This window comes from Bipolaris oryzae (assembly GCF_000523455.1).
Source record: "Bipolaris oryzae ATCC 44560 unplaced genomic scaffold scaffold_58, whole genome shotgun sequence".
In the NCBI taxonomy this organism is placed as follows: Eukaryota; Fungi; Ascomycota; class Dothideomycetes; order Pleosporales; family Pleosporaceae; genus Bipolaris; species Bipolaris oryzae.
Window position 1 is genome coordinate 25,476 of NW_006911334.1, and position 26,957 is coordinate 52,432.

At 51.3% G+C, this 26,957-nt stretch overlaps 6 protein-coding genes across 6 annotated transcripts; 2 read left to right on the plus strand and 4 right to left on the minus strand.

Annotated features, from left to right (window-relative positions):
* Positions 1–592: 592 nt before the first annotated feature.
* Positions 593–10,238, plus strand: COCMIDRAFT_4977 (uncharacterized protein; the record flags this gene model as incomplete). Its single annotated transcript, XM_007689411.1, has 2 exons — positions 593–7,359; positions 7,412–10,238. The coding sequence occupies 2 exons, from the start codon at positions 593–595 to the stop codon at positions 10,236–10,238; spliced, it is 9,594 nt and encodes a 3,197-aa protein (XP_007687601.1).
* A 738-nt stretch (positions 10,239–10,976) lies between these two features.
* On the plus strand, positions 10,977–12,186 carry COCMIDRAFT_94357 (uncharacterized protein; the record flags this gene model as incomplete). Its single annotated transcript, XM_007689443.1, has 3 exons — positions 10,977–11,363; positions 11,443–11,854; positions 11,933–12,186. 3 exons carry the CDS (start codon positions 10,977–10,979, stop codon positions 12,184–12,186), a joined length of 1,053 nt encoding a protein of 350 aa, XP_007687633.1.
* A 584-nt stretch (positions 12,187–12,770) lies between these two features.
* COCMIDRAFT_4979 (uncharacterized protein) lies at positions 12,771–13,835 on the minus strand (the record flags this gene model as incomplete). Its single annotated transcript, XM_007689412.1, has 3 exons — positions 12,771–13,385; positions 13,478–13,573; positions 13,668–13,835. The coding sequence occupies 3 exons, from the start codon at positions 13,833–13,835 to the stop codon at positions 12,771–12,773; spliced, it is 879 nt and encodes a 292-aa protein (XP_007687602.1).
* Positions 13,836–15,021: 1,186 nt separating this feature from the next.
* On the minus strand, positions 15,022–16,548 carry COCMIDRAFT_26014 (uncharacterized protein; the record flags this gene model as incomplete). Its single annotated transcript, XM_007689423.1, has 1 exon — positions 15,022–16,548. The coding sequence occupies one exon, from the start codon at positions 16,546–16,548 to the stop codon at positions 15,022–15,024; it is 1,527 nt and encodes a 508-aa protein (XP_007687613.1).
* Positions 16,549–18,552: 2,004 nt separating this feature from the next.
* COCMIDRAFT_4981 (uncharacterized protein) lies at positions 18,553–19,950 on the minus strand (the record flags this gene model as incomplete). Its single annotated transcript, XM_007689413.1, has 2 exons — positions 18,553–19,828; positions 19,883–19,950. 2 exons carry the CDS (start codon positions 19,948–19,950, stop codon positions 18,553–18,555), a joined length of 1,344 nt encoding a protein of 447 aa, XP_007687603.1.
* Positions 19,951–26,583: 6,633 nt separating this feature from the next.
* On the minus strand, positions 26,584–26,793 carry COCMIDRAFT_94413 (uncharacterized protein; the record flags this gene model as incomplete). Its single annotated transcript, XM_007689444.1, has 2 exons — positions 26,584–26,617; positions 26,678–26,793. The coding sequence occupies 2 exons, from the start codon at positions 26,791–26,793 to the stop codon at positions 26,584–26,586; spliced, it is 150 nt and encodes a 49-aa protein (XP_007687634.1).
* Between the last annotated feature and the right edge of the window lie 164 nt (positions 26,794–26,957).

A 26,957-nucleotide genomic window follows, 5' to 3' on the forward strand; every position in this document is an offset into this window, starting at 1 on the left:
CGATTCAGCTCAGAATGGTATACGCTACCCTCTACATTTGATGCGCAACGTCTCTAGACGTGATCCGCGGGGAGTGGACGCGGGAAGAAATTGGAGACAGCGCGATGGAGGCAGACCTCCAGCCAATCAGCGGCCAGACGGCCCGCACACGTGAGCGGGAAGGCTGGATCTACGTCATGCATCCATGGCACTTGCGGCTAAACGACGTGTAGCTGCCTTGGTGATCTCTATTCACCTCCTCCCTGTTGCGTTGTGTGCGGTGTTACTCCCCTCTTCAATGTCTGGCCTCTGCATTCTTTGCTAGATTACTTACTTTGTTTTCTTCCTGGCTGCGGCCTCGGTAATTCTCGACACCTCACACACACAAAACCTGTGCCTTTATTGACGCCCCGCCTTGTGTTTACCATCTACGATACCCCTTCTGCAGTGCCACTGCAAACTGACGGCCGTTTCCTATGACTTCACACAGTTTTATGATACAACGATAGGGATACCTTTTCCACTCCAGGACATACAACCCAATCCATACCCCCCACACTCCACCTTGCCTACTTTCGACACCCGGCCTGGGTAACGGCCCAACGCCGCCGCCATGCTCGAGGGACTTGTGTCGACGCTGCTGAATCGGTTTCTGGGCATGTATGTCCAGAACTTCGACCCAAAGCAGTTGAATGTCGGCATTTGGTCTGGAGACGTCAAACTACGCGACCTCGAGTTACGTCGCGAAGCCCTTGACCAATTGCGTTTACCGCTGAACGTTATCGAAGGCCATCTTGGCTCTCTGACACTATCGATTCCCTGGTCAAATCTGCGTGGCAAGCCGCTAAAGGTCAACATTGAAGATGTCTTCTTGCTGGCAGCGCCAAAGGAAGATGCTGACTACGATGCTGATGAGGAGGAGAGGCGTGCTCACGCTGTCAAAATGGAAAAGCTTGACAGTGCAGAACTACTAAAAGAGAGAAACACCGAGGGTATGAGTGTTGAGGAACAGCAAAAGAACCAAAGCTTTACTGCGAGCTTGATCACCGCCATTGTCGATAACGTTCAGGTTACTGTCAAGAACATTCACATCCGTTATGAGGACTCAATAGCCGATCCTGGTCACCCCTTCGCCCTCGGTCTCACCCTTGCAGACTTCAGCGCCATCAGCACTGACGAGAACTGGAAACCTACCTTCATTCAAGGTACCTCTGCCTCGACGCACAAGCTGGCCACACTTGGATCCTTGGCAGTATACTGGGACACAGATGCCAAGCTCATTGGTACTGGTAAGGGCAACCAGAGTAGCGATGAGCAACAGATCGACCGGTCAGACTTCATAGAGCAAGCACGAAGCATGATTGCTAGAGGCGACAACCCTGATCTAGGTGACCATCAGTTCATCCTCAAGCCCATTAGTGGGCGTGCTGGTTTGGAGATGGACAAGACGGGCAAAACAGATCGTGCTAAGATGAAGGCTCGACTCTTGTTCGATGAACTCGGTTTCATCATTGACGAAGATCAATACCGCGATGCACTAATGTTGGTCGACTTGTTCCATTACTTCATTCGCCACCAAGAGTACAAGAAACTGCAACCAAAATCCTCGCCCAAAGAAGACCCCGCTGGCTGGCTCCGATTTGCGGGTAAAGCTGTACTTGATAAGATCCATGAGAAGAACCGCAAATGGAGCTGGGAATATTTCAAAGAGCGGCGCGATGACAGGATACGATACATTGAGCTTTTCAAGAAGAAGAAGCGCGAAGAGAGGCTTGATGCTACTGAGATCGATGATCTGGACAGATTGGAGCGGAAGCTTTCGTACGAGGATCTTCGCTTCTGGCGCTCACTCGCCCGCAACCAGCTACGTAAAGAGAATGTTGGTGTCAAGAAGCCTCCGCCCAAACAAACTTGGACATCTTGGGTCTGGGGAAGCAAGCCAGAGGAGCAGCACGAAGACGACGACACTCAGATGAGTGAGCAGCAACGAAAAGAGCTATATGACGCCATTGATTGGGACGAGAAGAAGGCCATTACCGAGTCGGTGGATATGCCTCGTGAATATGTCAAGCTAGAGGTCAACATGAGCCTACGAACGGGCAGCTTTACACTCAAGCGCGACCCACATGGCAAGGCAAACGAGATACTTCGACTTCTTTTCGACTCGTTCAGTACGCAACTGCTACAGCGCACAGACTCGACGTTTGTCAAGGTGGCCCTTGAGGGTATGCGTTTGTACGACGGTACTACTGAGGGTAGTCTATTTCCGCAGATCATCACTGTCAAGGACGCACCACCTGTCCCTGACGACAAGCGAATTGAAGAACTTAACGATGACGAGTCGCCCAAGGATATGGAGGGTGAGGATGACGAAGAGGAAGAGAAGGAAGATCCATTCTTCTTTCTGACCTTCGAAAACAATCCACTCGACGGAGCAGCTGACACGAATCTCACCATGAATTTGAAGAGTATGGAGTTTGTTTACAACCCCAGGTTCGTCGTAGAGGTTGCCAAGTTCTTCAAGCCTCCAGAGAGGCACATGGAGTCCATTGGTGCACTCATGGAGACGGCTGGAGCAACTGTTGAAGGCATCCGACAGCAAACCCGTGCAGGATTGGAGTTCGCCCTTGCTGAACACAAGACTATCAATGCCCAACTGAACCTGCAGGCCCCACTCATCATTGTTCCTGACTCGGTTACCAAGGAATCAAGCAACTGTCTCATCCTTGATGCAGGTCATATGAGCGTCACTAGTGAGCTTGTTGACAAGGAAACCCTCCGTGACATTCAAGCGAAACAGAAGCAGCAGTACACAGAGGAGGATTTCCGGAAGTTGGAGAATCTAATGTACGACAAATTCAACCTGAAGCTGGAGTCAACGCAAGTACTCATTGGGCCGTCCATTGAGGAAACACGTGCACAGTTGGAGGAAGATTCAAGCGTGAAGAACTATCATATTGTCGACCGTATCAATATCGACTTCAAGATCGAGATATGTATCGTCCCAAAAGCATCGGATCTAACAAAGTTCCGCGTCTCTGGAAACCTGCCCGTACTTCACGCATCCGTCTCGGACTCCAAGTACAAGAATTTGATGAAACTGATTGATGTGGCCATACCCAAGTTTGGTGATGATAGTCCAAGCAAACCAGTAATCGAAGGAGCCAAGGGTCCGTCAAACCTGAAACCCAAGAATGAGGCCAAGTCTGAAGCAGATCCTCTTGGGCGATCACGTTCAAGGTCGTTCGCATTTGCTGCGCAAGAGCATGAGCTTGTCATGGAAGAAGACAGCCACAGCGATACCGAGGAGCAATTCTCGGACGCGCAAGGGTCCAAAGGAGACAAGCACAACGTGCATTTACATCAGCGTAACTTTGAGTTCAAATTCACAGTCGACCGCCTTCAAGGATCTCTGTACAGAGCAGATCCTGAAGGGAGAAAGGCTGATCAGCTCCTGGTTGAGTTGGTCGCTGAAAGTTTCGATCTTGATTTCTACCAAGAGGCTTTTGAGATGGCTGCAGATGTTCGACTGCGGAGCTTGGCTGTTGAAGACCACGTGGAGGAATCTACGATCCCTGAGTTCAAGAACATCATTTCATCAGAAGACGTGTCAGCAGACGAACAGAAAGATCTCTTCACACTGAAGTTCATCAAGGTGAACAAAGAATCGCCAGAGTTCCAAACCAAATATGAGGGCATTGCGACTAACTTGGAAGTCGCCGTCTCAACAATCAACTTGATAGTGACTCGGCGGACACTGCTTACCCTGCTAGACTTTGTTCTGGATACATTCACGAACCCGGGACCTCCCCAAAACCAGCAGGCTCAGATCAAGGACAAGCAGGACGAAGATGAGCAACCGGTTGTTGAGCAGCCGCAAGCAGAACCAGACAAGATACGGATCCGCGCAGAGTTGAAGCGTATTGCAGTGGTTCTAAATAACGATGGCATACGACTCGCCACGCTGAGTCTGAACTCCGGCAACGTTGGTATTTTCCTTAGTGGTAAAACCATGCGTATTGGTGGAAGACTTGGAAACCTGTCGCTGATTGACGACGTCAACCAAGGCGTATCTGAGGAGTCTCCGCTTCGTCAACTCGTAACTATTGAAGGCAAAAACCTAGCTGATTTCAGCTACGAGACCTTCGACTCTGATTCGGAAAGCTACCCAGGGTACGACGCGGCTGTCGCGCTGAAGACAGGGTCTGTCAAAATCAATTTTCTTACGGAGCCCTTCCGCAAGATTATGCAATTTGCCGTCAAATTCGGTAAGATGCAGGCCATCTTTAATGCTGCTCGTCAGGCCGCGGCAAACCAAGCGACACAGATTCAACAACGAACGACAAGATTTCATTACGACATTACCATTAGCACTCCCATTGTTGTTTTTCCGCGTATGGTGGTATCCGACAAACCAGATCGTGATACCCTCACTGCAAATTTGGGAGAGATCTATGCGAAGAACAGTTTTGTCCCTCTGGACGATTCTGAGAGCGCAGAGACTGCCAATAAGATTTCGGCTGGCATCAGGAACATCAAGCTTACCTCGAGACTCCATTACGATGAAGACCGCTCTGAAGAGCTGCAGTTGATCGACAAAGTGGATCTTGACTTTAGGATCACCATGGTTGAGCATAGGCCCGGGCAACAGCGACCAGATCTCGAGATTGATGGGTCTATGTCGAACATCAATTTGCAACTCACACCTGAGCAGATGAAGTTTGCTTTGGAGCTGTCACGATCTATACCTGCAGCCTTCGCCACAGAGCCCGAAGCTATTGAAGAGGACGTCCAAGCCGAGCTGCCAAAGGAGACGACAGGTCCTGCACGTCAGATAACGGGCAAGAGTGATGAAGATTCGGCACCTTCCAAGGACGTCGTGACTTCACAAGGACCTGAACTACATACTGATCAAGGCAAGTGGACGAAGCTGGACTTTGTCTTCAAAGTTGGCACTATCGGTCTAGAGCTCATCAAGTCTGAGGATGGCGAGCCTGTTGGTGACATTGAAGCCGCTAGTCTTTCAAAGTTCTCTTTGAACGACACCAATGTGAAGGTCCGCATGATCAGCGACGGAGCTATGGAAGCGGAGCTTGCCATACAATCCTTCACTATCCGAGACAGCCGTATGCAGGGTACCAACAAGTTCCGCAAGATCATGTCCCTCATCAACAATGATGTCAAGCAGCAGTTTATGGCTAGTGTGTCCATTGCTGGCGGGCAAGAGCGCAGTATGATTGCGCTTCTGACCATTGATAGTCCGCGCATCATCTTGGCTCTAGACTACTTGTTTGCTCTACAGGCATTCGCCAACGCAGGACTTGCCACTGATGAGCCCTTAGCTATTGAGCAAGGAGCCGAACAGGAAGAAACAGATAGTGACGAGGACGATGTCATGTCGCCTGACGGTTCCCGAACATTGGAAGTACCTCAGCCTGCCGAAGGGCCTGCCGATAATGGCATGAACGTGTCATTCCGCGTGAACCTGGTGGATGCGCAAGTTGTCCTCATTGCGAACCCAGCTATGGCCAGCTCAGAAGCCATTGTCCTTGGCACCAAGCAAGTGCTCATTTCTAAACAGCAAGCAATGACGCTACAAGTTGACAAGGTCGGTATGTTCTTGTGTCGCATGGACCGTTTCGAGACCAATCGCATGCGCATTCTTGATGACTTCAGCATTCAGTCAGCCTTGGATATGCGAAACCAGGGTTCAAAGTCTTCAATGACGAGCATAACCGTCGACATAGAGCCTCTCGTCCTACGGCTGTCACTGCGCGATATCCTGTTAGCCATGCAGATTGTGAATCGAGCATCTGCAATGACTGCTCCCGCCGAGAAGCCCATGGCTTCCGCAGAAGCTCAAAAGCTCAAGGCTGCTACACCATCCAAAAAGGGCACATCTCATGCAGCCAAAGCATCTACTCACAAGGGTCAAGCAAAATCTGTTGCAGCCAGCAAGCGATCTATGCAGCAGACGGCCCATCAACAAGCCCCTGCTTCAGCTGTCATCAAAAGAGAAGAGTTGCATGTCAGTTTTGAAGGCATACGTGTTGTGCTCATTGGAGACGTACACGAGATGCCTATGCTCGATTGGCGCGTGAAGAAGTTCGTAGTCGATGTACGAGATTGGACGGGTGCTATGGTCGCCGATACATCCGTTGACACACTGATTAATGTGTACAATTTCTCCAAGTCCGCATGGGAGCCGTTGATAGAGCCATGGAGTGTCGGGTTCCATATGTCCAAGGACCAGGACCCAGAAAAGCTAACTGTGGATCTCTATTCTCGCAAATCGATGGAACTCACAGTAACAGCAGCTACGATTGCGCTGGGATCCAAGTCCTTCGACTTCCTCACAAGCGAAGACGACATTCTGTCTAAGCCCCGAGGCAACGATGCACCGTACCGCGTGCGCAATTACACGGGTTTTAGTATTGATATTTGGGCCGAGGGCAAGGAAGACGAGGGCTTCGCTGATAAGCTTGAGGATGGAGAAGAGAAGCCGTGGCGATTCGAAGATCCCATGTCGGCAAGAGAAACGCTTTCTACCGAAAGCGCCACTGGGATGCTTGGAATCATGCTGCAAGGCAGCGGCTTCGACTCTCTTTCTCGTGTACAGGTGCATCGCGAGGGCGAATTTCTGTACAACCTGAAGCCGAAGCAGGATCGCATTCAGCATCGCCTGCTGATCGATGTGAAGCTTGGATCGGATAACGTAAAGAACATCACTATCCGCTCACCGTTGTTGGTGGAGAACAACACTCAGATCCCAATTGAACTTGGAATGTTCAGCCCTGAAGACGGCCACCTTCTCAAGATCGATAAGATTCCTCCTGGGGATGCTCGACCAGCTCCTGTTGGCGCTTGCCACATGCATTCCATGATCGTTCGTCCAGACCAGGGCTTCGGATATGCCTGGTCTAATGAGCGCCTATTCTGGAAAGACCTTCTTAAGCGCCCTACTCGGACAATTACGTGCCGTGGAGAGCAGGACGAGCAAGCGCCACCGTTCTTCTTCCAATTGCATGCAGCCTACGATAAGAAGGATCCATTGACTGGCGTCTACCCATACATGAGGCTTCGCCTCCAGGCGCCAGTCGAGGTCCACAACCTTCTTCCATATGACTTCAAGTACAGGATTTATGACAGCAACACAAAGAAGGACTGGACAAACTTCCTCAGGAAGGGCGGCATCAGTCCAGTGCACGTAGTGGAGCTCTCCCATCTGCTGTTAATCAGTGTTGAGATGCAGGATGGGCCTTTCAAACCCAGCAAGTTTGGCATCATCAACTCCACCGACCGCGAAAGCTTCAGAAGAGAAAAGGTGCTTGAAGTGAAGGACAAAAATGACACAGTTCTACACCTCAATATGCATTTCTTGTAAGATTATCCCCACTGGATTTAACGATGAAAACATACTAACCTATTTTAGTAACTTCCCTGACGGCGGTGGCGCTTTCAAGGTAGCCATCTACAGTCCATACATCATACTCAACCGCACCGGACTACGGCTGGATGTTCGAGCACAGCAATCCATGGCCTCAGGCCGAGCCGCTGCTGGGCAGGGCGTTGTCACCGACAGCCAAGAAGATACTGGCAAGGCCTTACCCTTCATGTTCTCCTACCCAACCGAGAACAAGAAGAATCGTGCTCTGATCAAGGTTGGCGATTCCAACTGGAGCAAGCCTCAGAGTTTCGACGCAATTGGTAGCACATACACAGTGGCTTTGCCATCTGTCAAAGCGCGTTCCGACATGCACCTTGGTGTGTCCGTCTCAGAGGGCGAGGGCAAGTACAACTTGACCAAGACGGTCTCCATCGCACCGCGCTTCATCATCAACAACAAGATGAAGGAAGAGTTGCTTATCCGTGAACCTGGCCAATCTGACTGGATGACGGTGAAGGATGGCGAGCTCTTCCCGCTTCGATGGTTGCGACAAGGCGGCGCACCCCAGCTGTCACTCTGTTACCCCGGCGTTAACAACCAATGGTCATCACCCTTTAATATCTCCAATGTTGGCAACGTACACGTCAAGCTTTCCAAGGCTGGCCAACGCCAAAAGCTCGTCCGTGTAGACATTCTCATGGAAGCAGCAACCATATTCTGTCACATCAGTGTTGAGAACAAGCACTGGCCATTCTCTTTCAAGAACATGAGCGATCAGGAGTTCTTGTACTGGCAAGTGAACCCAAACCTGGATGAGGATGAAGATGACCGCGGCTCTGGCTTCCGGCCAATCAGGTACCGTCTGCCTCCTCGGAGCATTATGCCATATGCATGGGATTTCCCGGCAGCGAGGAACAAGGAAATTGTAATTAGTGCCAATGGTCGAGAGCGACATGTCAAACTCGCCGAGATTGGGCCGCTCATTCCATTCAAGATTCCACCTGGTCAAGAGGGCGGAGGCATGAAGGTTATTGATCTCAACGTCGTTGCTGCAGGTCCTACACAGACTCTGGAAATTGCAAATTACAAGCCCTCCAAGAGTATGTATAAGCAAAAGTCTGCAGGGTCATCGTCAACAACGACCGGGTTCGAAGTCAAGGACATGGATACAGATGTTACCTTCAAAGCACAGCTACGACTTGCTGGCATTGGCATTTCGCTTGTCAATCGTCATCTAAAGGAGCTGGTCTACGTTACGCTCCGCGATATTGAGCTGAAGTACTCAGACTCACCGCTGTATCAGATGGTCAATATGCAGGTCAAGTGGATCCAGGTCGACAATCAGCTTTACGGCGGTATCTTCCCCATCATCTTCTATCCCAGTGTTGTTCCAAAGACCGGAAAGGAGATGGAGGCACATCCGATCTTCCAGACCACCATCACCAAAGTCAAGGATGACTCGTATGGTGTCTTGTACATCAAGTACTTCACATTCTTGCTTCAGCAGATGACTGTCGAAATCGATGAAGACTTCATCTTTGCTATGATTGACTTTGCGAATATACCGGGCGCATCTTGGACTGAAGAGAAGCAAGGCAAGCTGTGGGATGAAAACCTCAGTATTCCCGAGCCAAAGCAAGAACAGTCTGGCCAAGATGTCTACTTCGAGCTTCTACACCTTCAGCCTATGCAAATCGACCTTTCGTTTGTCCGGACGGAGCGTATCAATGCAGAAGACACCATGACTACTTCCAACCCATTCATGTTCGCAGTCAACGTTCTTACCATGTCGATTGGCAATGTCAACGATGCGCCGGTACGATACAACTCGTTGATGCTTGAGAACGCCCGCATCTCGACAACCGCATTGATCAACAATATCAAGAACCACTATGTTCAGGAGTCACTGCGACAAGTCCATGTGATTATTGGATCTGCCGACTTCCTCGGTAACCCAGTCGGTCTCTTCAACAACATCAGCTCTGGTGTTGCGGATATCTTCTACGAGCCGTACCAGGGCCTGGTCAAATCTGATCGTCCTGAGGATCTTGGTATCGGTATCGCAAAGGGTGCATCGAGTTTTGTCAAGAAATCGGTGTTTGGCTTCTCGGACAGTATGGCCAAATTTACTGGCAGCATGTCAAAGGGTCTCTCTGCGGCAACTCTGGACAAGGAGTTCCAGGATTCGCGTCGCATGTCCCGCTCCCGCAACCGGCCCAAGCATGCCCTTTACGGTATCACGTCCGGTGGCAATGCTTTTGCCAGCAGTCTAGCTAGTGGGCTCGGTGGCCTTGCTCGCCACCCCATTCAAGGGGCAGAAAAGGAGGGTGCTCTTGGTTTTGTCAAAGGTGTCGGAAAGGGGCTGCTTGGTGTACCTACTAAGGCTGCGATTGGAGCCTTTGATCTTGCATCCAACATGGCTGAAGGCGTGCGCAATACAACCACAGTGTTTGACCAAGAGGGCCTCGACCGTGTGCGCCTAACGCGTTTCATCGGCACGGATGGCATTGTGCGACCGTACTCTCAGCGAGAAGCGCTTGGACAATTTTGGTTGAAGACGCTTGACAACGGCAAATACTTCAACGAGGACTACATTGCGCATCTCGAGCTGCAAAACAAGGAGATGCTCGTCATGCTCACGTACAATGGTCTCATGATGGTGCGCACGAAGAAGCTGCAAACTGAGTGGGATGTGCCACTCAAGGATGTACAGACCATCAGCAAAGAGAGGACAGGATTGGCCATTACGCTTCAAGGGGGTACAAATGGGCCATTCATTCCTGTCAGTGACGAGGGAAGCAGGAACTGGTTCTACCGCCAGGTTGCTGTGGGGGTCAACGCGTACAATGACCGATGGAATGCGAAGGGTTGATTGGAATGGCTAGAAGGGGTGGTGGATCCCGAGGCATAATTTGATTCTCAGTACACAGCATAGCGTGGGTTTTTTTGGTTTGTACGGAATGATTCTTTGTAATGTGTACTCTTTACTCTTTGACCTTTCTTTTACTCTACGACCTAAGGCAATGAAAATTTCTATCGACACTCAATGCAGTCATTGATTAGTAGATGTGATGTTACCGGCCGGCTCATGGTACTTCGGTATCTTGATAACCAGCTGAAAACAGGGATAGGTGGACTTTGCCTCGAGGCCGTCGGGCCGACTCTGTGAACGACAGTGAAAAGACTGATTGCCTGATTTCGACAGTATGCCCAAGATATTTATGGGTCTCAGGACCATCTCGATCCACCGCTTTGCAAGGATAGCGGCTACGATGCCGAAACATGGCCGGCGTTGTGATGTAGTTGTAGCTCAGGATCAAAGCATGACGTCACAGCAGTGTCGCGCGTCATTTTGCGGGGGATCTTACATGTTCAATCACGAATGCAAAGTTGAGCCTTTTCCTGCTCTCTCTCTATATTCTCTTCTTACTTTTCTTTTTCCATATTCGGCTTCTTGTTCTCCTGCAGTGTGTGCGTGTGCGTATCTGTCTGTCCGTCTGTGTGTGTGTGGATTCACCCAGTCTATTATCCGCGCGCGCCTTTTCTCTTTTTTTTCCCCCTTCCCCCCCCCTGTGTGCTACTCCCCGCTCTTATCACCATATATCTAAATATGCTTCGCAACGGAGCGTCGCGTCTAGCGTTAAGGTCCGTCGCGGCACCTACGTCTGTCCGGCCAGCGGCATGCTTCTCCCGCACGGCGCCGTCACTGCAATGGCAAACACAGTTTGGGTCACTGGCTGCGAAGAGGCCGCAGCTGCGTCAAGCAGCAAGTGCGCTGAAGCCGGCCTCATCCGCCATCCTGCGCCGGTGCATGGCGGATGGCAAGTTGACGGAGGGCCAGAAGCAGGCGGAGAGCAGATACAGGAATGAGAAGATAGAACCTACGCCCGAGACGGTTACGAGTAGCAGTACTACACATCCTATTTTCTCTGAGATTGGCACCGCCGATGACCCGCAGAAGGATGTGGATATGATGGCTGATATGAAGCACGATCTGGTATGTATTCGGGCTGTCCTGCCCTTAACAAAAGAAAATGTGCAGTTCATGTAGCTAACCATTTGGCGGGGGGATTAAGAACACGGTCAAAGACACATTTTCCCTTGCTGCCGTCCCCCGCGAAGCATTCTATCTGGGCCTCGCCGGCACGCTTCCTTACCTCGCAACCTCGATCTCAACCGTCTACCTGTCGTGGGAACTCAACCACTCGGTTGCCGGCTACGGCTTTATGATTTCCGAGAAGAACGCTACGTACCTGCTGCATCTGATTGAGCCTCTTCAAGTCGGATACGGCGCGTCGATTCTCAGCTTTCTGGGTGCTATTCACTGGGGACTCGAGTGGGCGGGTTACGGCGGTTACCAAGGGTACAAGCGGTATGCCATTGGTGTCGTGACGCCTATGGTGGCCTGGTCGACGCTCATGATGCCTATTGAGGGTGCACTGATTACTCAATTCCTGAGCTTCACTGCGCTTTACTATGTCGATACCCGTGAGTATTTCCACCATAACGTTACTTCCTTCCTTTGTTCTTTTTGCGTGTATTCGATGACTAACATAAGAACCATAGGAGCTGCATACCGTGGCTGGACTCCCGACTGGTACGCCGTGTATCGCTTTGTTCTCACCATGATTGTCGGCGCCAGCATCTTGGTTACGCTCATCGGCCGCAGCGAGCTCCCCGAGCACATTCCTGGCTCTGTTGACCGCGCAAAGGTGTTCAAGGAGGACGGTTCCCCCGAGGAGAAACTTGCTGCGCACGAGAAGGCATTGGCTGAGAAGAAGAAGAATGCCGCGCGCAGTGACGACAGGGGCAAGCACTAAGTATTTAATCCTTAAGAAGACAGATCTTTGGTCTTGCATGATGACGACGGCGTTTCTGGTGACACTAGCAATGGGCCTTGTTGGGTTTTATGATGGGCATTATCTTTTCGGGGGTACGCTGTAATGGTGCATCAAACATTGTCAATCTATTTCAATGAATACATTTTTTTTTATCTTGTAATCCAATGATAGTTGTTCTGCTGCAAGTCAGAGTGCATGACGCCATGTACCGACGTATTAGATTTATCTTGCTCGTGTTGTGCAACAAGATGTATGATATGTATACTTGACTGCTTCTGCTGCTTTGAGAATGATTCTTTTGATCTTTGTGGGGAGCCAACATGTAAAAAGAGTCAGGATCAAAAGTTGGAAAAGGTGAAAACAGAGAGGGTGAAATGATCAATATATGCTATATTGTCGCACATGACTAGGTTCTCTTTCGATTCTTCTTCTTCTTCTTCTTCTTCTTCATAGCCATGGCAATCCACAATCATTTGACCAAATATATACATGTGCATCCTCTACCAGCCACATCTATCTCATACGAAACCAGAAACACCAGAAGTAATAGCAAAAAAGAAGGCCTATCCCCTCCCTCTGAACTGCTCGGCCACAACATCGCCTAGCGTTCTCCTCTGCCTGGCCTGCTGAGCATTTCCCGTTTCTCCCGCCAATATCCCCGTCGCGAGTCCATCCCCAGTCCCGCCCTCTCTCTCCCTCTCTGCGTCCAATCTCGCTCTCAGCCCCTCAAAGCCTCTCGAATCGCGATTCTCTTCGCCGACCATCCATCCGGGGACGCGCCAGCGAGTAGCCCCAGGGAGCAGGTCTCGCCGGTATGCGGTGCCGACACCCCAGCCAATGGCAGCCGCGATCAAGGAACCGGGGAATTGCGAGAAGGCGAGCTGTAGAGGGGCGAGGTAGGAGAGCGATTTTGACGTTAGCGTCAAACTGCGCGACCAGAGGGCAGTTATAGATTGTGAGGAGGATGCGGAGGTAGTTGTGGTAGGTGCCCAGGGAGAGATGCTATAGCGATATGTGTATGGGACGGCAGCGTAGTAGTTTGCGACGAGGGCGAAGAGCATGGCGGTGGGTCCGGCGGGGAGGTGATTCATATGCCCAAATGTGAGGGGTCGCAAGACAAAAGTTAGGATGAGAGGTGGTAGGAGTGTGGTGTATGGTAGAGTCGAAACGAGGAACGACTGTTTCAATCAGGGTATCCTGTTAGCTACTGTTGCCTTTTATAAAAGAGATCGCTTCTTTTGGCGAGTAATAGAAACAGGACAAAACTTACGGCAAACTTGCGACTTCCCCATAATCGCTCTATAACGCGTAGTTGGTAGAACGAAATAACTGCGAATAGCACCTCTGTGGAATTTGTGTAGCTAGCCTAATTATTCTTCAGTGTTAGCTTCTTTGGTCTCCTCATGCATTTCCCTCTTTTCACATCCCCTCCAGAATAGACAGTTGTAGCCAAAACGTACCTGCCACGTTACAAAACGCCAAAACTGGCCATAACCCCATATGTGTGGCACAACGAGTATGTGCAGGTAGTATCTTGTATCGGTGAGTGTAGCCAGGAGGGCTGTAATGACAGCGCCGAAGACGAGGAGCTGCGAGACGGGCGCATTGGTGAAGCCAGAGGATATCATTGCGCCGGTCGCTTGTCAAATCGCACGTGTACGAAAGGGTAAAAAAAGTGTAGGGCGAGGTGGATTACGGCGAAGAGCGCATATCTGATGCGTTGTTTGGGGCAGTTTCTGCGCGTGCGTGAGACAAAGAAAGAGGGCGCGGGTGGTGGTAAAAATGGGGGAGTCAAAGGAAAGATGGGGATAACACGAGAGTGGAAGCTGTCCGATGACGATGGGGAAGTGTGGGGGCAGGGGTGTTCAGGAAACGGAAACAGGCGCGCGGCATGTGCAAAGGCGCCTGTGCGTGAGCGCGCAAACAAGACAAAAGTTGCTGCATCAATATGTTACTTTTGCTCTTGAACCACAACACCTACGTGGTGGCGGGAAAGAAGGAAAAATGGAGAGAAAAAAGCAAAGCATGGACATGTGAAAATGGCCCATGTACTTTTGCGGATGTTTGTCTATCTCGTTTTTGTACTTGTGCAGAGATAGGAACCTGTTCTTTGTTAGAATAAGATAGAGGCACGTACAAGTGATCACATCTTACACGTGGTGATGGTAATGAATCATATACCATATACTCCTTCTTCACAGAAGATTGAGAGTAGTAGAAATGTATTGATCGAAATAGAGTGGATTAACTATACTAATACTAATAGCGATAATAATAATAATAATAATAATGATAATAATTGTACAAACACGGATGTACTTTGTCAAGTCACATCGAAACAATGTAGTTTCAGGGTATCAAAAGTATATACCTGCTTGACTAAACTCCAAGTGGACAAAGACACTTACCCAAAACCGTGCTTCATGATGTTGATGCACCGTTGATGTTACGCCTAGCCGTCATTATCCTCCTGATATGGAGTACGTTCTGATTGGTTCCTTCTTTGGTAAAAACGCCAGTTGAAGGATGTAAAGAAAATATTAAAGGTCGTAGACATCATTAGGGTATTACAGCAACCTTTTGATACAGCACGTCATCCAGAACGAACCGGTTCGCCCTCTTCCACCTGTGACAAGTAGGTTTAGCGAAGAGAGACAGACATGCGGCAACTTAGCCTTGGCTGAAGCACATGAGTTCTTACTTCGTCAAAGTTCCTTTTCATTCATCATCGATCCGATCGGAGTGACGAAAGCATTGAACTTCGCCGGTTCTCGGGTTTGGATAGTTGCTGGATTCATGTTAGATCGGGGCCATTCATTCCAATGTTGTGTAGCGAGCAATTACATGGTCAATATTTAAGCGGTCCATGCTACGCCACCACCGCTCTTTGTCTTCTAACGGATCGACTACTGATGTGAGATCGACTTCAGACTCTGCAAATCCAGGCCGTTGCCATGTTTCGTATGTAGTCTGTGGACGAGTGGCAAGACGATGTAAATTTGTAGGGCTATCGAATTGGCCTGAAGATGAGCGGAGGTTATTTGCTCTGCGGTTCCTAGCTCGATCAGGATGATACAGGGCACGAAGGCCATCTGGATGGGGTGTTGTCTCTGCGTATGGCGTCACGGTATGGGGTCGAGAAGAGCAAATTTCTGCCGCAGGCATCAAAGTCGGTGAAGCAGCATCATGGCCCCTGCGGCGCTGTACAGAAGCCTTCCGGGGAGTAGGCGATCTATCTTCTTCTTCGACAGTAGCAATTTGCTGTTGGTAGGTAGGACACGGAGTTGCCTCGGAAAGTGCTCTTAGGGATGCTGCCGACATGCGCTGGACCAGACTGCGAGCTGATCGTCTGTGTTGCTCGGTCGAATCAAGGAACTTTCTTGATCGCTCCGAAGGTCTCAAGGAATTGACCGATTCGCTGCTTGGTTTTGGCTGGGGTGAATCAGGTTGACTATAGTAGTCCGAGTCAAAATGGCTAGTCGAGGGCCGCGATTCGTCGACGCTGTAGACACGCGATGGATATTTGTCAAGGCCAAGGGCGAGCGGGGTTTCGGAAGAGACGCGTTCAATAGCAGCGACTCGCTCCTTGAGCTCCTGAAGTTCCTGGGACAGGGCAGCTTTCTCCTCTTCCATCTTGATGATGCATTCAGCTGCTTCGTCAATGGCGGATTCGTGAGCCGACCAGTGTGCAGCACTCTCGCTTGCTATGGTAGTGAGTTCCTCGTTGATCTTGCGATGGTCCTCGTTGACTTTGTTGAGGCGTGCCATTTCCTCTTTCATGCTGTTGACTCTAAGCTTTAGTTTCTTATTTTCAGCGCGAAGATCATGGACCTCGTCTTCGATGGACTCAAGGCGCTCTATCGTTTCCAAGGCCGAGGCAAGTTTGTCTTGTGATTCCTTTTTGTTCCTGCTGAGCAACTCCACCCGCAAATTGGCAGTCATGAGGCTTTCCTTGAGTCTTTCAATCTCCTTGCTGAGCTCCCTGTTCGTCTTGGATGTCGCATAGCCAAAGTCGGAGGGTCGTTTCCGCTGGACGGGAGAAACAGGCGCCGTTTGTTCTTCGGACAGAGCATACTGGAGAAAGATATCCGGTGAGACTCGGGCCGTTGTTTGTTGTGGGGAGCTTGGCGCAGGCGAAGAAGGCTTGGGTATCAAATCCTGAGGGGGTAGCGATGGACTTGGCTGGGCCCTCCGTGCATGGATTGCATTTTTGAGGTATTCGGACTTGGGGGCAACAGAGAAATAGGACCCCCGTGAGGCGGCAGATGGTATGGAGTCTGGCGTAGAGGGTCTCGGCCTGTCTCCAAACGAGGAGGAGCGCAGAGAGGGCGAAGTAGACATGTTGGTGTAGGGATTCTAAACACAGACGGCGTGGGTTTTGGCTTCAAGCGGGGAATAAAAATGAGGGAACCAGAGGCCAGAATCACGACCTTGTTTCTAGCACAATGGAGCTAGGCGGTTGTAAATGTCGAGTCGTGTGCGGGCACAATGTATGACGGGAGTGCGCGCAAGAGGGCGCCAAGTGAAGTGTCGCGTGTGAAGATGGGAGGGAAGTCGCTCGGGAGCGGATCGCCCTTGGGTTCCATTGATTGGTTGCTAGACGCGTAGCTGTGAATTGTACTGTGCCCTCCTCGCACGTGCGCGTGTGTATGTATGTATGTATATAGTGTTTGTGTGTATATACAGTGCTTGCGATTGTGGGAGAGGAGAGGTTGCGGCTGAGTATTTGGGTTAGTGTCTAGGCTGCATTAGGACGCGTGATGACACGCGCAAGTGTGGCAAAAGCAATGTGACGATGAGAAAGAAGAATAAGAACGAGGGCGCACGATACGGGGCTTGCTTGCGCACGTCGAGGAGCAGTGGTGGTGGTGGTGGTGATAGTGGTGGTGCACATCAAGAGTGGACTTGGGGTCAATGGCACAGTTGCAATGTTCAAAGGGGGGGGATGAATCGGGCATCAAGGCCGCCGCCGCCGCCACCACCACCACCGCCACCTGCCACGGGGAGCCGCCTTAAGCCCTGAAGGGTCAAGCGAGAAGGGGAAGGGGCAAGTGGAAGGCAGAGGCACAACGGGGAGCCCTTGGCAGTGCTCTACTGGTACACCTAGCATTTTATTAGGGAACGGCCCAGTCCAACGGGCTGCTATGCTGCCATTGCATGTTGGGCGCCCGCCTTTTATTAGTAGCTGGCCACTGGCCACTGGCCACTTTTCCACCATGCGCGTTTCCAGCGCAACCATCCGCCGGCGGCGAGTGCGTGGGGAGAGGAGGGGGCGCCGCCCGCCCTTGTCCTTGGGCACCCGCCTGCCTCCCTGCCCGGCCTGCATGAGGCCTGCATGGCGTCACGAACACCCCCCTTACCCCTCCCTCCCTCGCTCTCCCTCTCTCTCCACATCACACATGCACATCCGTCCATACTCGCACACACATGCTCCGTGTCCATCCAAACACGGACGTGCCAGCTCGCCTTGCTGTTGGACGGCCGCCTCCCATAGTAAAACGGGCGGCGCGTCCCTAGGGCCGTGGCTGTCTCTGGGCATCGCTGGGCTGGGCCCGGCTGTCCTCAGTAGCGCTGGGCTGGCTCTGCGCTCATGGATGGTTCCGTCACGTGCTTGGCTGCTTTGCCAAGCTGCCATCCACACTGCTCCCACTCATGGACACACACGCCCGACGGGCCACGGGTGTCATGACAATATACTTTTCCTTCGCCTCAGTTGCTTTGGCAACTTGTCGTCGGGGCTTTTTTGCTCGCGAGCCGCACGCCATCCACCCACTCGGGCTGTTGAGCCATCGGCTAGCACCCACCCTTCACCTGTCAACCCGAGCCGGCACAGGCCCGCGCCTCAAGTCGGCCATATCAGTAGACCAGCACCTACTTACTTAGCACATAGTAACAACTATGTATACAGACTACATACTCCATCTTCAGTGATCGCCCGTCGGACTATTCTCCGATGCTCGGACTCATGTCGGTCGCTAGCTAGTACATGTACCTGCAATGCGCCCTCTTCACCTCGTCGACCTTTTGCGCTCTCTGACTGGGCCTTTGAGCATGACATTGTTGCATGCAGGAGCGGGGCAAGCATGGCGACTCTACTTAGCCCAAACTTTGCTGCTCCTTCACCCAATATCAACCATGAGCACCACCGCCAACATTACACCCCATTAGAAACAGTGCCAATGACACCCACATACCGTACCATGCACATGTACTTACATGTCTATCCACATACGTATGTACGTACGTATATACTCAACATACACCCTGTCTGCCTGCCTGCCTGCATGTCTGCATGTCTGCCTATCTGCCCCGGTTCTTCCATGTGCCAACAAGATTGCTGCCTCACTACATGTCCACACCGACTCCAGCGCTACGCAGCCGATCCTCCCATTCGACACGCAGCCTTTCCATCTGTTCCCAGCATTTGGTCCCAGTCTCGACAAACCGCTCCTGGCTCTCCTTGCACAGGTCCTTTGCATACGGATCCCTGCCTCTCCTCCTCCTCCCCTCTTCCCCAATCTTGCCCCCCCAACCCCACCCCGGCACCTCGGTGCGATCTACACGCTCCTGTCCCCAAAAGTCTGTTGCACTCCCCCATTTGCCCACGCCCTCGTTTGCCTCGATGCTGTCTAGGGTGCTCTGACTCACAAGCGCCAGCCACACCATGGCCGTCGCCCCCTTCTCCACGCTGACCGTATGCCACTGACTGCCCACCCACCGCGCCACGTAAAAAGCAATCAGCATGCAGTATTCAAGTATCAGCGGGAGTGGCATAATCGCCGTTCCGCAAATCCCCGGGTGGGTGACGTACAGCCGTGGCTCCGTCGTCTCCTCATCATCCTCGTCCTTGGCTTCGCCTTTGTCTTTGGCTGGCTCCAGATATTGGGCCACGGATTGCCTTGTACGCGGTAGCCTCGACGAAATGGCCAAGACGTCTGTCAGGCGCTTGCTGACCTCGTATGGCATGTTAGAAAGGATACCTTGTATATCCTGTACATCAAACACGTGGTCGTAGGCTTCAAGGCTGCTGACCCAGATGATGCGGCCCCTCGTCTTATTGCTCTTGGGGTGCTTGGCCAGCAGCGGTGCAAGGTAATGGCCTAGCAGGTAGTGACCAAAGACATTAGCACAGAAGACTTGGCCTAGAGGCGGCTCTTCCACCTCCTTTTCCGCTTGTATCTGGGGCTTTGCAAGCCATCCAATACCAGAGATCTTGTAGGTAGGCCAGGTTATGGCATGGCTCCAATTGGTGAGGATGGTCCAAATGGCCTGGAGCCAATCGACCCCCGTCCAGCCGCCAATGCCAGCATTGCAGATGAGAACGTCGAGCTTAGGCGTCGTCTCTCGTAGCTTTTTGCTAAGCTTCTGCACCGAGACCAGACTCAGCAGATCTAAGCGCTCCTGCCGAAAGTGTACACGGTTGCGCAGAACCTGAGCAATGCCTGGGAGCTTGCGCTCATGGGAGCGGATGGTGTTTGCCAGGTGCTGCTCTAGCCTATAAATCGTGGCGTCGCCTTTGCGCTGATCGCGTGTGGTGATGATGAGGACGAGGGATTCCGTCTGGGGCCGGGTCTGGAGAAACTCATCAATCAGCCGAGTCCCGATCCCGAGGCCGAGGCCGCTGCAAAACGAGTCAACTGTGTGCCACCGAGCCTAGCGTGTTCGAGGTGCAAACCTGTTGGCGCCCGTGACGAGCACATAAAAGGCATTGTCGGGGGTTGGGATGTCTTGTGGTAGGGACATGTTTGGATGCTAAATGCGGATGAGAAGACAAGGCGGCGCCGCGAGCAGTCTCGCCTCGGGGACACGTCGTCGTGGCCAATCAGGGCGCGTCTAGTGCCACGCTAAAAAAAGGACGCTTTCTCTCTCACCTTCTCACACCCCAACTCTGGCTCTACGGCTGTTGCACTTTGATCGCCTGCTCACATGGCTCTCTATATCCTACTTACCAAGCACACGGCTTGCATGCATGCGTCCTGACCCGTCCCTAGCACCCACGCCGTCCTCAACATGCAGCAACAAGATTCACACTTTGCAGCACCGACCTGCTCGTGACATGGACGCACCCAAACCAACACGCAACACCCTAGCCGTAGATTCAATTCAATATTGTCCCCGACCAGGATGGCCTCTCTGCCATAGCCCACACCGATACGTCTCATTCATGTCGTGCATATCCTTTCGGGTCTTTTCTCACTTTGATATTATGCACACCGGCATAAAGTGCAGCATCCCGCGTCACGAGCGTCAGCAAGTGACATGTTCACACAGCTGGGGATATTCAAACTTCCCACGCCTTGACAGCGGACTTTGCCGCTCGTTGTCACCACCATGGTTTTGATTTATTTTAAATTTTTTTTCTTTCTCCAGAGCTAGACCTTGACATGAGTGCTCCCGGCTCATGCAGCCCTATATGGGCCCCGCATATTGCTTACCATGATGACGGCTCGCTAACGGAGTCGTCCTTTCTGAATCGGACGCTTGTCCGACATGCCGTCACTGTCAATCTTTCTCCTCTTTCATGTGCACCTGCGACCAAGCAGGAATACCCGAGACGAAGCATCGCGCACCCAATCCTGCAGTCGGTTAGCCTTGCCAGCTGCTTGATTTTGGAACGGCTGTAGCTCGGCTTATGAGCGGTGACAAGGCCTGGCAAAGGCTCACTGCGAATCCACAATCATGCCAGGCTACAAACACGCTCACAGACATCCTCCTCGGCAGATGCAGAAAAACGCATGTACCGTGTGGATGTGTGTGAGCTGTAGGATGGGGACGGCCGTTTTTCCAATGCGACGAGGCAGGTACAACGAGGACATCAGGGTACTACGGCAGGAATTGCGAGTCAAACCGAGTGAGATACGGATCAAAGCGAACAATAGTCAGCAACCACAACTTACCATATGCAATGTGCTAATCATGTCAAGACTACCTCTCAGAATCCGCCCTTTTGGTCTTGCAACCCCTTGCCGGAAGCTCCCGTCGATCGTGTCCATCATGCAGTTGTTGGCCGACACTTGATTAAGTGTTATCCGACAAATGACCATTTATATCACATGCATGTGATGTAGATACTGAGATACCAATACATCCGACAATGTATGTACACACCTTCAGGCGATCAGCCATTTGTTCCCAATAGCGAGTCATGTCACCCGAGGCACATCCGCACATATCACATAACCTGACATCCAATTGCAACACAATAATATCGTTTGGCCAAAAGATATACCCCACATATATGTAATAGTAATAGTATATACTGTACACAGCTGTATACTGCATTTAGTGTACATCGGTAAGTACACACTTACTAAGTACACACGCACACGCACACACACACACATATATATATATATATATATTACCCCTCCACGTCAGCCTCGCCCTCAAGCCTTGCTTCGTTTTCACCGGGCTTCGGCGATGTCACCGAAAGGCGGAGGTGGGCATGAGGCGGGAAGCTTTGCAGGCTTTCGTGCATTTACGACACCCGAGCCCTATGGATTATAGGCGATCGGCTTATTGCCACAAGCAACATGGCGCCAGCATCGCCATGAGTTTCGCAATCATTGCTCGACGATAACCCCGGTATTGCTTGCGGCAGCTCAACGTCAGCATGGCTCGTGTCATCGTCTCCATGCTTCCGAAGAGAAGGGGGTATGCTTGACCCTGCCTAGCTTCTATTCTACAAATGTACTGGAGTCCATACGCACTTACTAGCCATCCCGCGCAGATCCGGTATTAGGCTGCTAGTCTTGCCAAACTGAGCTTGCCCACGTTTCTCATGGATAGCGCCGGCGGGGGTGCGGAGGTTGAAGCGAAGCACCGAAGCACTGCCGGCCCCTTGTAACGGAGCGAGCATTGGAGTAGCTTTTGTCAGCCCGCCAACTATATCTGTGTCGTTTTTGGCGGCACCCAGGTCCGCCGAGCCTATATGGAGACGATCAAGGTATGAATATTTCAAAACGGCCAACCAATTTTGTCTCTGCGTCCCGCTCTGGTGTTTTGTGGTAGTCGTGCTCCAACAATCGTCTCCACACTCGCGCATGACCCGATGTTAAAACTCCGAGGTGATCCGCGACTAGCTCAATAGCCTGCTGCACGTCATACCTGGGACTTTGTCGTACGTCTCAGATTGAAGCAAGGGTGGAAAGCGCCGCTGTCCAAGTGCCACGGACTTTACTCCGCCCATGCCATGGCGGGATCTTTTGTTGCATTGCTGTGAAGTATTCTCGACTTGGACATCGTTGGACATCGGCGATGACCCTCCGGTCCGGATGTAAACCTTTGTCGCGTGCCCGGTCTTTGTGCAACCAATACCCCTAAACGCCGAGTTTGCCCGTCTAAAGAAGGTTTGTGAAGATGAAAAATACAATACGTGGCTTGCCGTTCCCCCCGTTGCCCCAAACCAAAACAGCCAACCTATCACAAGCCATGCAGACCCCAGTCCTTGCAATGAAAACACTCTGATCTGAAGTTTCCTGACAAACTTTGGGCTTGCTAATCAGCGGCATTATACGGTACATAGTACATACACGTTTTTTCTCGTCGCCCTCTGTCAGCGCACGCGTAATCTTACCGTTGTCAGGACGGCTGCAGACTTGTCAATACATGCAAACCAAGCCTTTTGATTTTTTACTCATCCATCTCTTGACAGCTCGGGCCGTACCGATTAGGCGTCCAGCGAAGATCCTGGAGCACCAAAAAGATGTGAAACGGCCTGTCCTTCGACTGTGTGTCACCTGCCAGTCACAGTAGTCGTTGCGTGCGCTGAAGGAAGCATTTTAATGACAGTCGTGCATCACAAGTACCGACGCACGTCACAAACTGCCGGCCACGCTACTATTGTGCGGGCTATCATTAGTGTTTGCCTCAGGGAAAAAAATTCTCTGGTGTATGTATGTATGCTGTGAATTGACAGCCACAGAAGAAAAAAAAGTTGCAGCTAAAAGGCAGGAGTGAGAGACTAGAACGGCGACTGTTAACCTTGTAAGCATGAAGGGAAAAAAAAGAAGAAAAAAAAGAGAGGGATAAGAAGAAAAAAAACACTAGTACTACTGGTAAAGTCCCTGTTCAGTTATGTGTTCGCAAAGTTAGCGGCCGTACCCGACTCCCCAGACGACGCTGATGGGACTGGATTAGCAACAATGTTGTAAGCAAAGAAAGATACACCGGATGATACATTACCCATGCAGTTTTGGGCAGTTTGGATGCGACGACCCTAGAAAATGATCCAGGGCATGCGAAATTGGGCGTGTTGTTCCGCCTATCCGCGCCTGACTGTGATAGGCTGGTGCGAATACATTGCAAGGGGACATTTGTTCGTGTCATCTAGGGCCGCTTTTCGTGTCAAGGTTAAACACAATCCGTGACCCCCCATTTCCCTCTGACCGTATACAACTTAGCGAGCAGTAAGTGGGATGCCGGGAGAGCATCCACGCGAGAAGAGACACGCGAGTCAAGGACCGTGAATGTTCTTTTTTCTTTTGGGAGTAGTACCATACTGTAACTTGACTTTTTAGCGCAATTGCACCATGGTCGAGCCGGCGCGTCATCAGCCGCTAACTAAGAAACCAAGTTGGCGCCCGTCACGACACACGTCTAGGCTGATGAGCAGCGCGCACTTTTGCACTTGCGCTTGCACAGCCCATGCCGTGTGTCAAGGTTGGGGGGGGGGAGGGGTGCTACTTAGTTAGGTCGGGGAATCGGAAGTGCAAACCCCAAACGACAAAAGCAACCAACTTTATGACCCAGCCTACGCACCGTCAGACACACTTGACGGCGGAACTATAGTACCGATTCCTGAGTGCCAGGTTCAAGCAAGCACGGGTCATGGTTTGTAGCCTTCAACGTGACCAAGTATTTGTCGTGGGCCTAGCGGTATGTATTGTACATATTTACGTACGCATATACTATATACATATTTCTTTTTTGTATATTTAGTGCCTAGTACATATAGCGACTAGTAGTTAGAATACCTAGATGGACAAAGGGCGGATTGCAGCGGCATACCAGCAAACACCAAACCAACGGGCCGGGAATTTTCTCCCTTCCATGCGCATCCGTATGTTCACATGTATACACATGTAGGCTCATCCCGGCTTTGAGTGTCCGGGCCAATCCTGTGATTCCGCAGCATCTTTGAAAAAAAAATGCGCACAAGCGATGGGCAAGAGATGCTGCGCCGTAATTGTTCTTGGTTCCTGCCTCATGATTTGGGTCGAGTGCGAGTCAGTGGCGCAGATCCACGACGCAAAGGTCGCGCTTTGGTAATCCCGTCCAATGATTCGCCTTTCCAGAATGCTTCTACGGTGAATCGCAAGCGACGACCGCTTAGGCGCAAGTGTTCCCGCTGTTGCTGCTGGTCAATGAGGTGGACGAGGCACTCCGCGCGGGACTTGCAACAACACCCATGGTCCTATGGGCGGAATGCATTCCTTTGTGGGGTAGATGAATGGAAGGGGGGGAAATGACAAAATGTCTGGTGGTGAAACAGAAGTGGATTCATGTTGGTAGTCATCTGGATCTTTCTTGTTGCTTTCTCACATGAGGTCAGCATCAAGGACACGGCAGCAAGGTGCGTGCATATGACGACCTTGGGAAGGGGGGGCATAGGACGGAACATGCATCGTTGACGCGGGCTGGTACGATGCTGGCACCAAAGTCACCAGGTCGAGCTGCGTCCTTGTGTCGTGAGTGAGACCCTGCGGCCCGATGGTCAAGGTGGCTGAGCACAGTCCTGGATGATGGGAAGAGTGATTTGCGCAAAAGAAAAGGGCTGGGCCTTGATACGAGAAGAGCGTCGAGGCCTGGTAAGGAGGATGGGCAAAGTCAAAAGGGCGACAAAAATGGCTTGTCACGCCATGTGGCCATGAAAAGGCAAGGAGGAGAGTTGACTCGTGTGCGATGATGATGGATATACGATGGTATGTCGATAAGCGCCTGTCCACGCACATATGTATAGTAGTAAAGTAGCTTGTGTGGCGGGCAGGCTGTGGCAGTAAGATTGCTGTGTCGACACAGAGGGCAATAGACAGCCAAGGCGGCCTGTGCTCCGACCAACCTCAGCCCTGTCATTGGTCAGACGCTCATTGCTAGCTACGCGTATTGATGCCCTACATGCTTCTTTCACGGGGCTGTGGTTCCACACTTCCATTCAGTGACTTGCATAAGTCGACTAACTATGGCTGGCTGCATGCGTGCCTGAATCGATACACACACACACATACCCAAGCCCCGTACATAGTACTATGTACAGATTCTATACCAAACGCCCCAAAGCAAGCTTTCCCCCATTTCAAACTCCCGCTACTACCCGACAATAGGAAAGAGAGAAAAAAGCAGACCACACCACACCACACTGCTCTCTCTTTCTCTTTCCGTATCTCTCTCTCTCTCCCTCGTCGCAATATGAATCTGACTCGAGACTTTGAAACCGAGCCATCTGGAGGCGACCATATTGCAATGCGAGACAGGCACTGTCCACCCACGGGCTCTTCACTCCGTCATGGATACGAAGCTTAGGGCCATGATGCGCAGGCCGAGATTGGGCCGAAGGGCTGATGTTTCTCGGCTCTCATTGTGATTTTCCTTGCAGGCGAACTGCATGTCAAACATGAAACGAATGAAAGGCAAGAGGGTAGACAAATCGATCGGCTGAGCGCGTCTTCCGAATCCCGTTCGTGTTGCACCTTCCTAGGCGGCGGGCGGCTGGCCGACCACTCTTCTCTAGCGGCGTGGCTTTCAACCCTCCGGAGTTGTCGCCGTCCCGATAGAATTTCGGCAGACAGGTGATCCTCCACTGACTTGGGTTTTGGCTAATGCAATAACAAGCACACACACACACGCTGTCTCGATTATTGGGGAATGCCGAATGTCACCTTTTTTTACCGTTGGGGTAATTCTGAGCGCTTCCATGTATGCCCAAGGCCATTTGGGGAAGATTGAGAGCCTTCCGTCGAGTCTGGACCCCTTGGATTGGTGAGGGGAGGGGGGAGGGAGAGAGGAGGATTCCGGTGGCCTTTGAGTCGATTTGTCGAACCCTACTGGCTGCAATTTCGGCTCAGTGTGTCCAGAGAAATTGTGTTTTTTTTTGTGGCGGGAAGGGAAACGACAATGGCGAGAGCAATATGACTCTTGTAAAGGACAACGATGATGCAATTCGACTAGTAATCAACAGGTGCCGAGAAAAAAAATAATTCCAAAATGGGTATTATGCGAAAGTCCACCATGTAACGCCGCGTAATGTCACAACTTTTTGTTTTTACAGACAAGAAATGGGATGAACTGAGGTTGATAATGTGTCATGGTCGACAATCGCCTAGATTTTGTTGTTAGTACGAATGAACATGATCCAAATGTCCTATGAGGAGGCAGTGTTTACGAACCACAATTGTCGTTCAATCTATATTCTCTAAGAAGAAGGAGTCAGCATTGCGAGGCAATCGCTTGCATTGGGCATGTGGGTTCTTACACTGCAGTGACATTTGCCGGGCACCGTACATGAGTTTGTTGATATTTGGTACACCATGCCTTGACAACATATCGTACATGCGTACACTTGTACTGCACTTGTGTATAGTCGCACATGATGGTCTGGGAGAGATGGCTAAGAGGGTATGAGAGGGGTGCAGTCGTAGGGCGGGCACAGGGTCCGCAAAAATGTGGCAAAAGGTGGGAATGGGACGGCAAGGCAAGCAATGCAGTTGGTACGTTGGAATGGAGAATTTTCAAGCTTGATTGGCATGCAGATG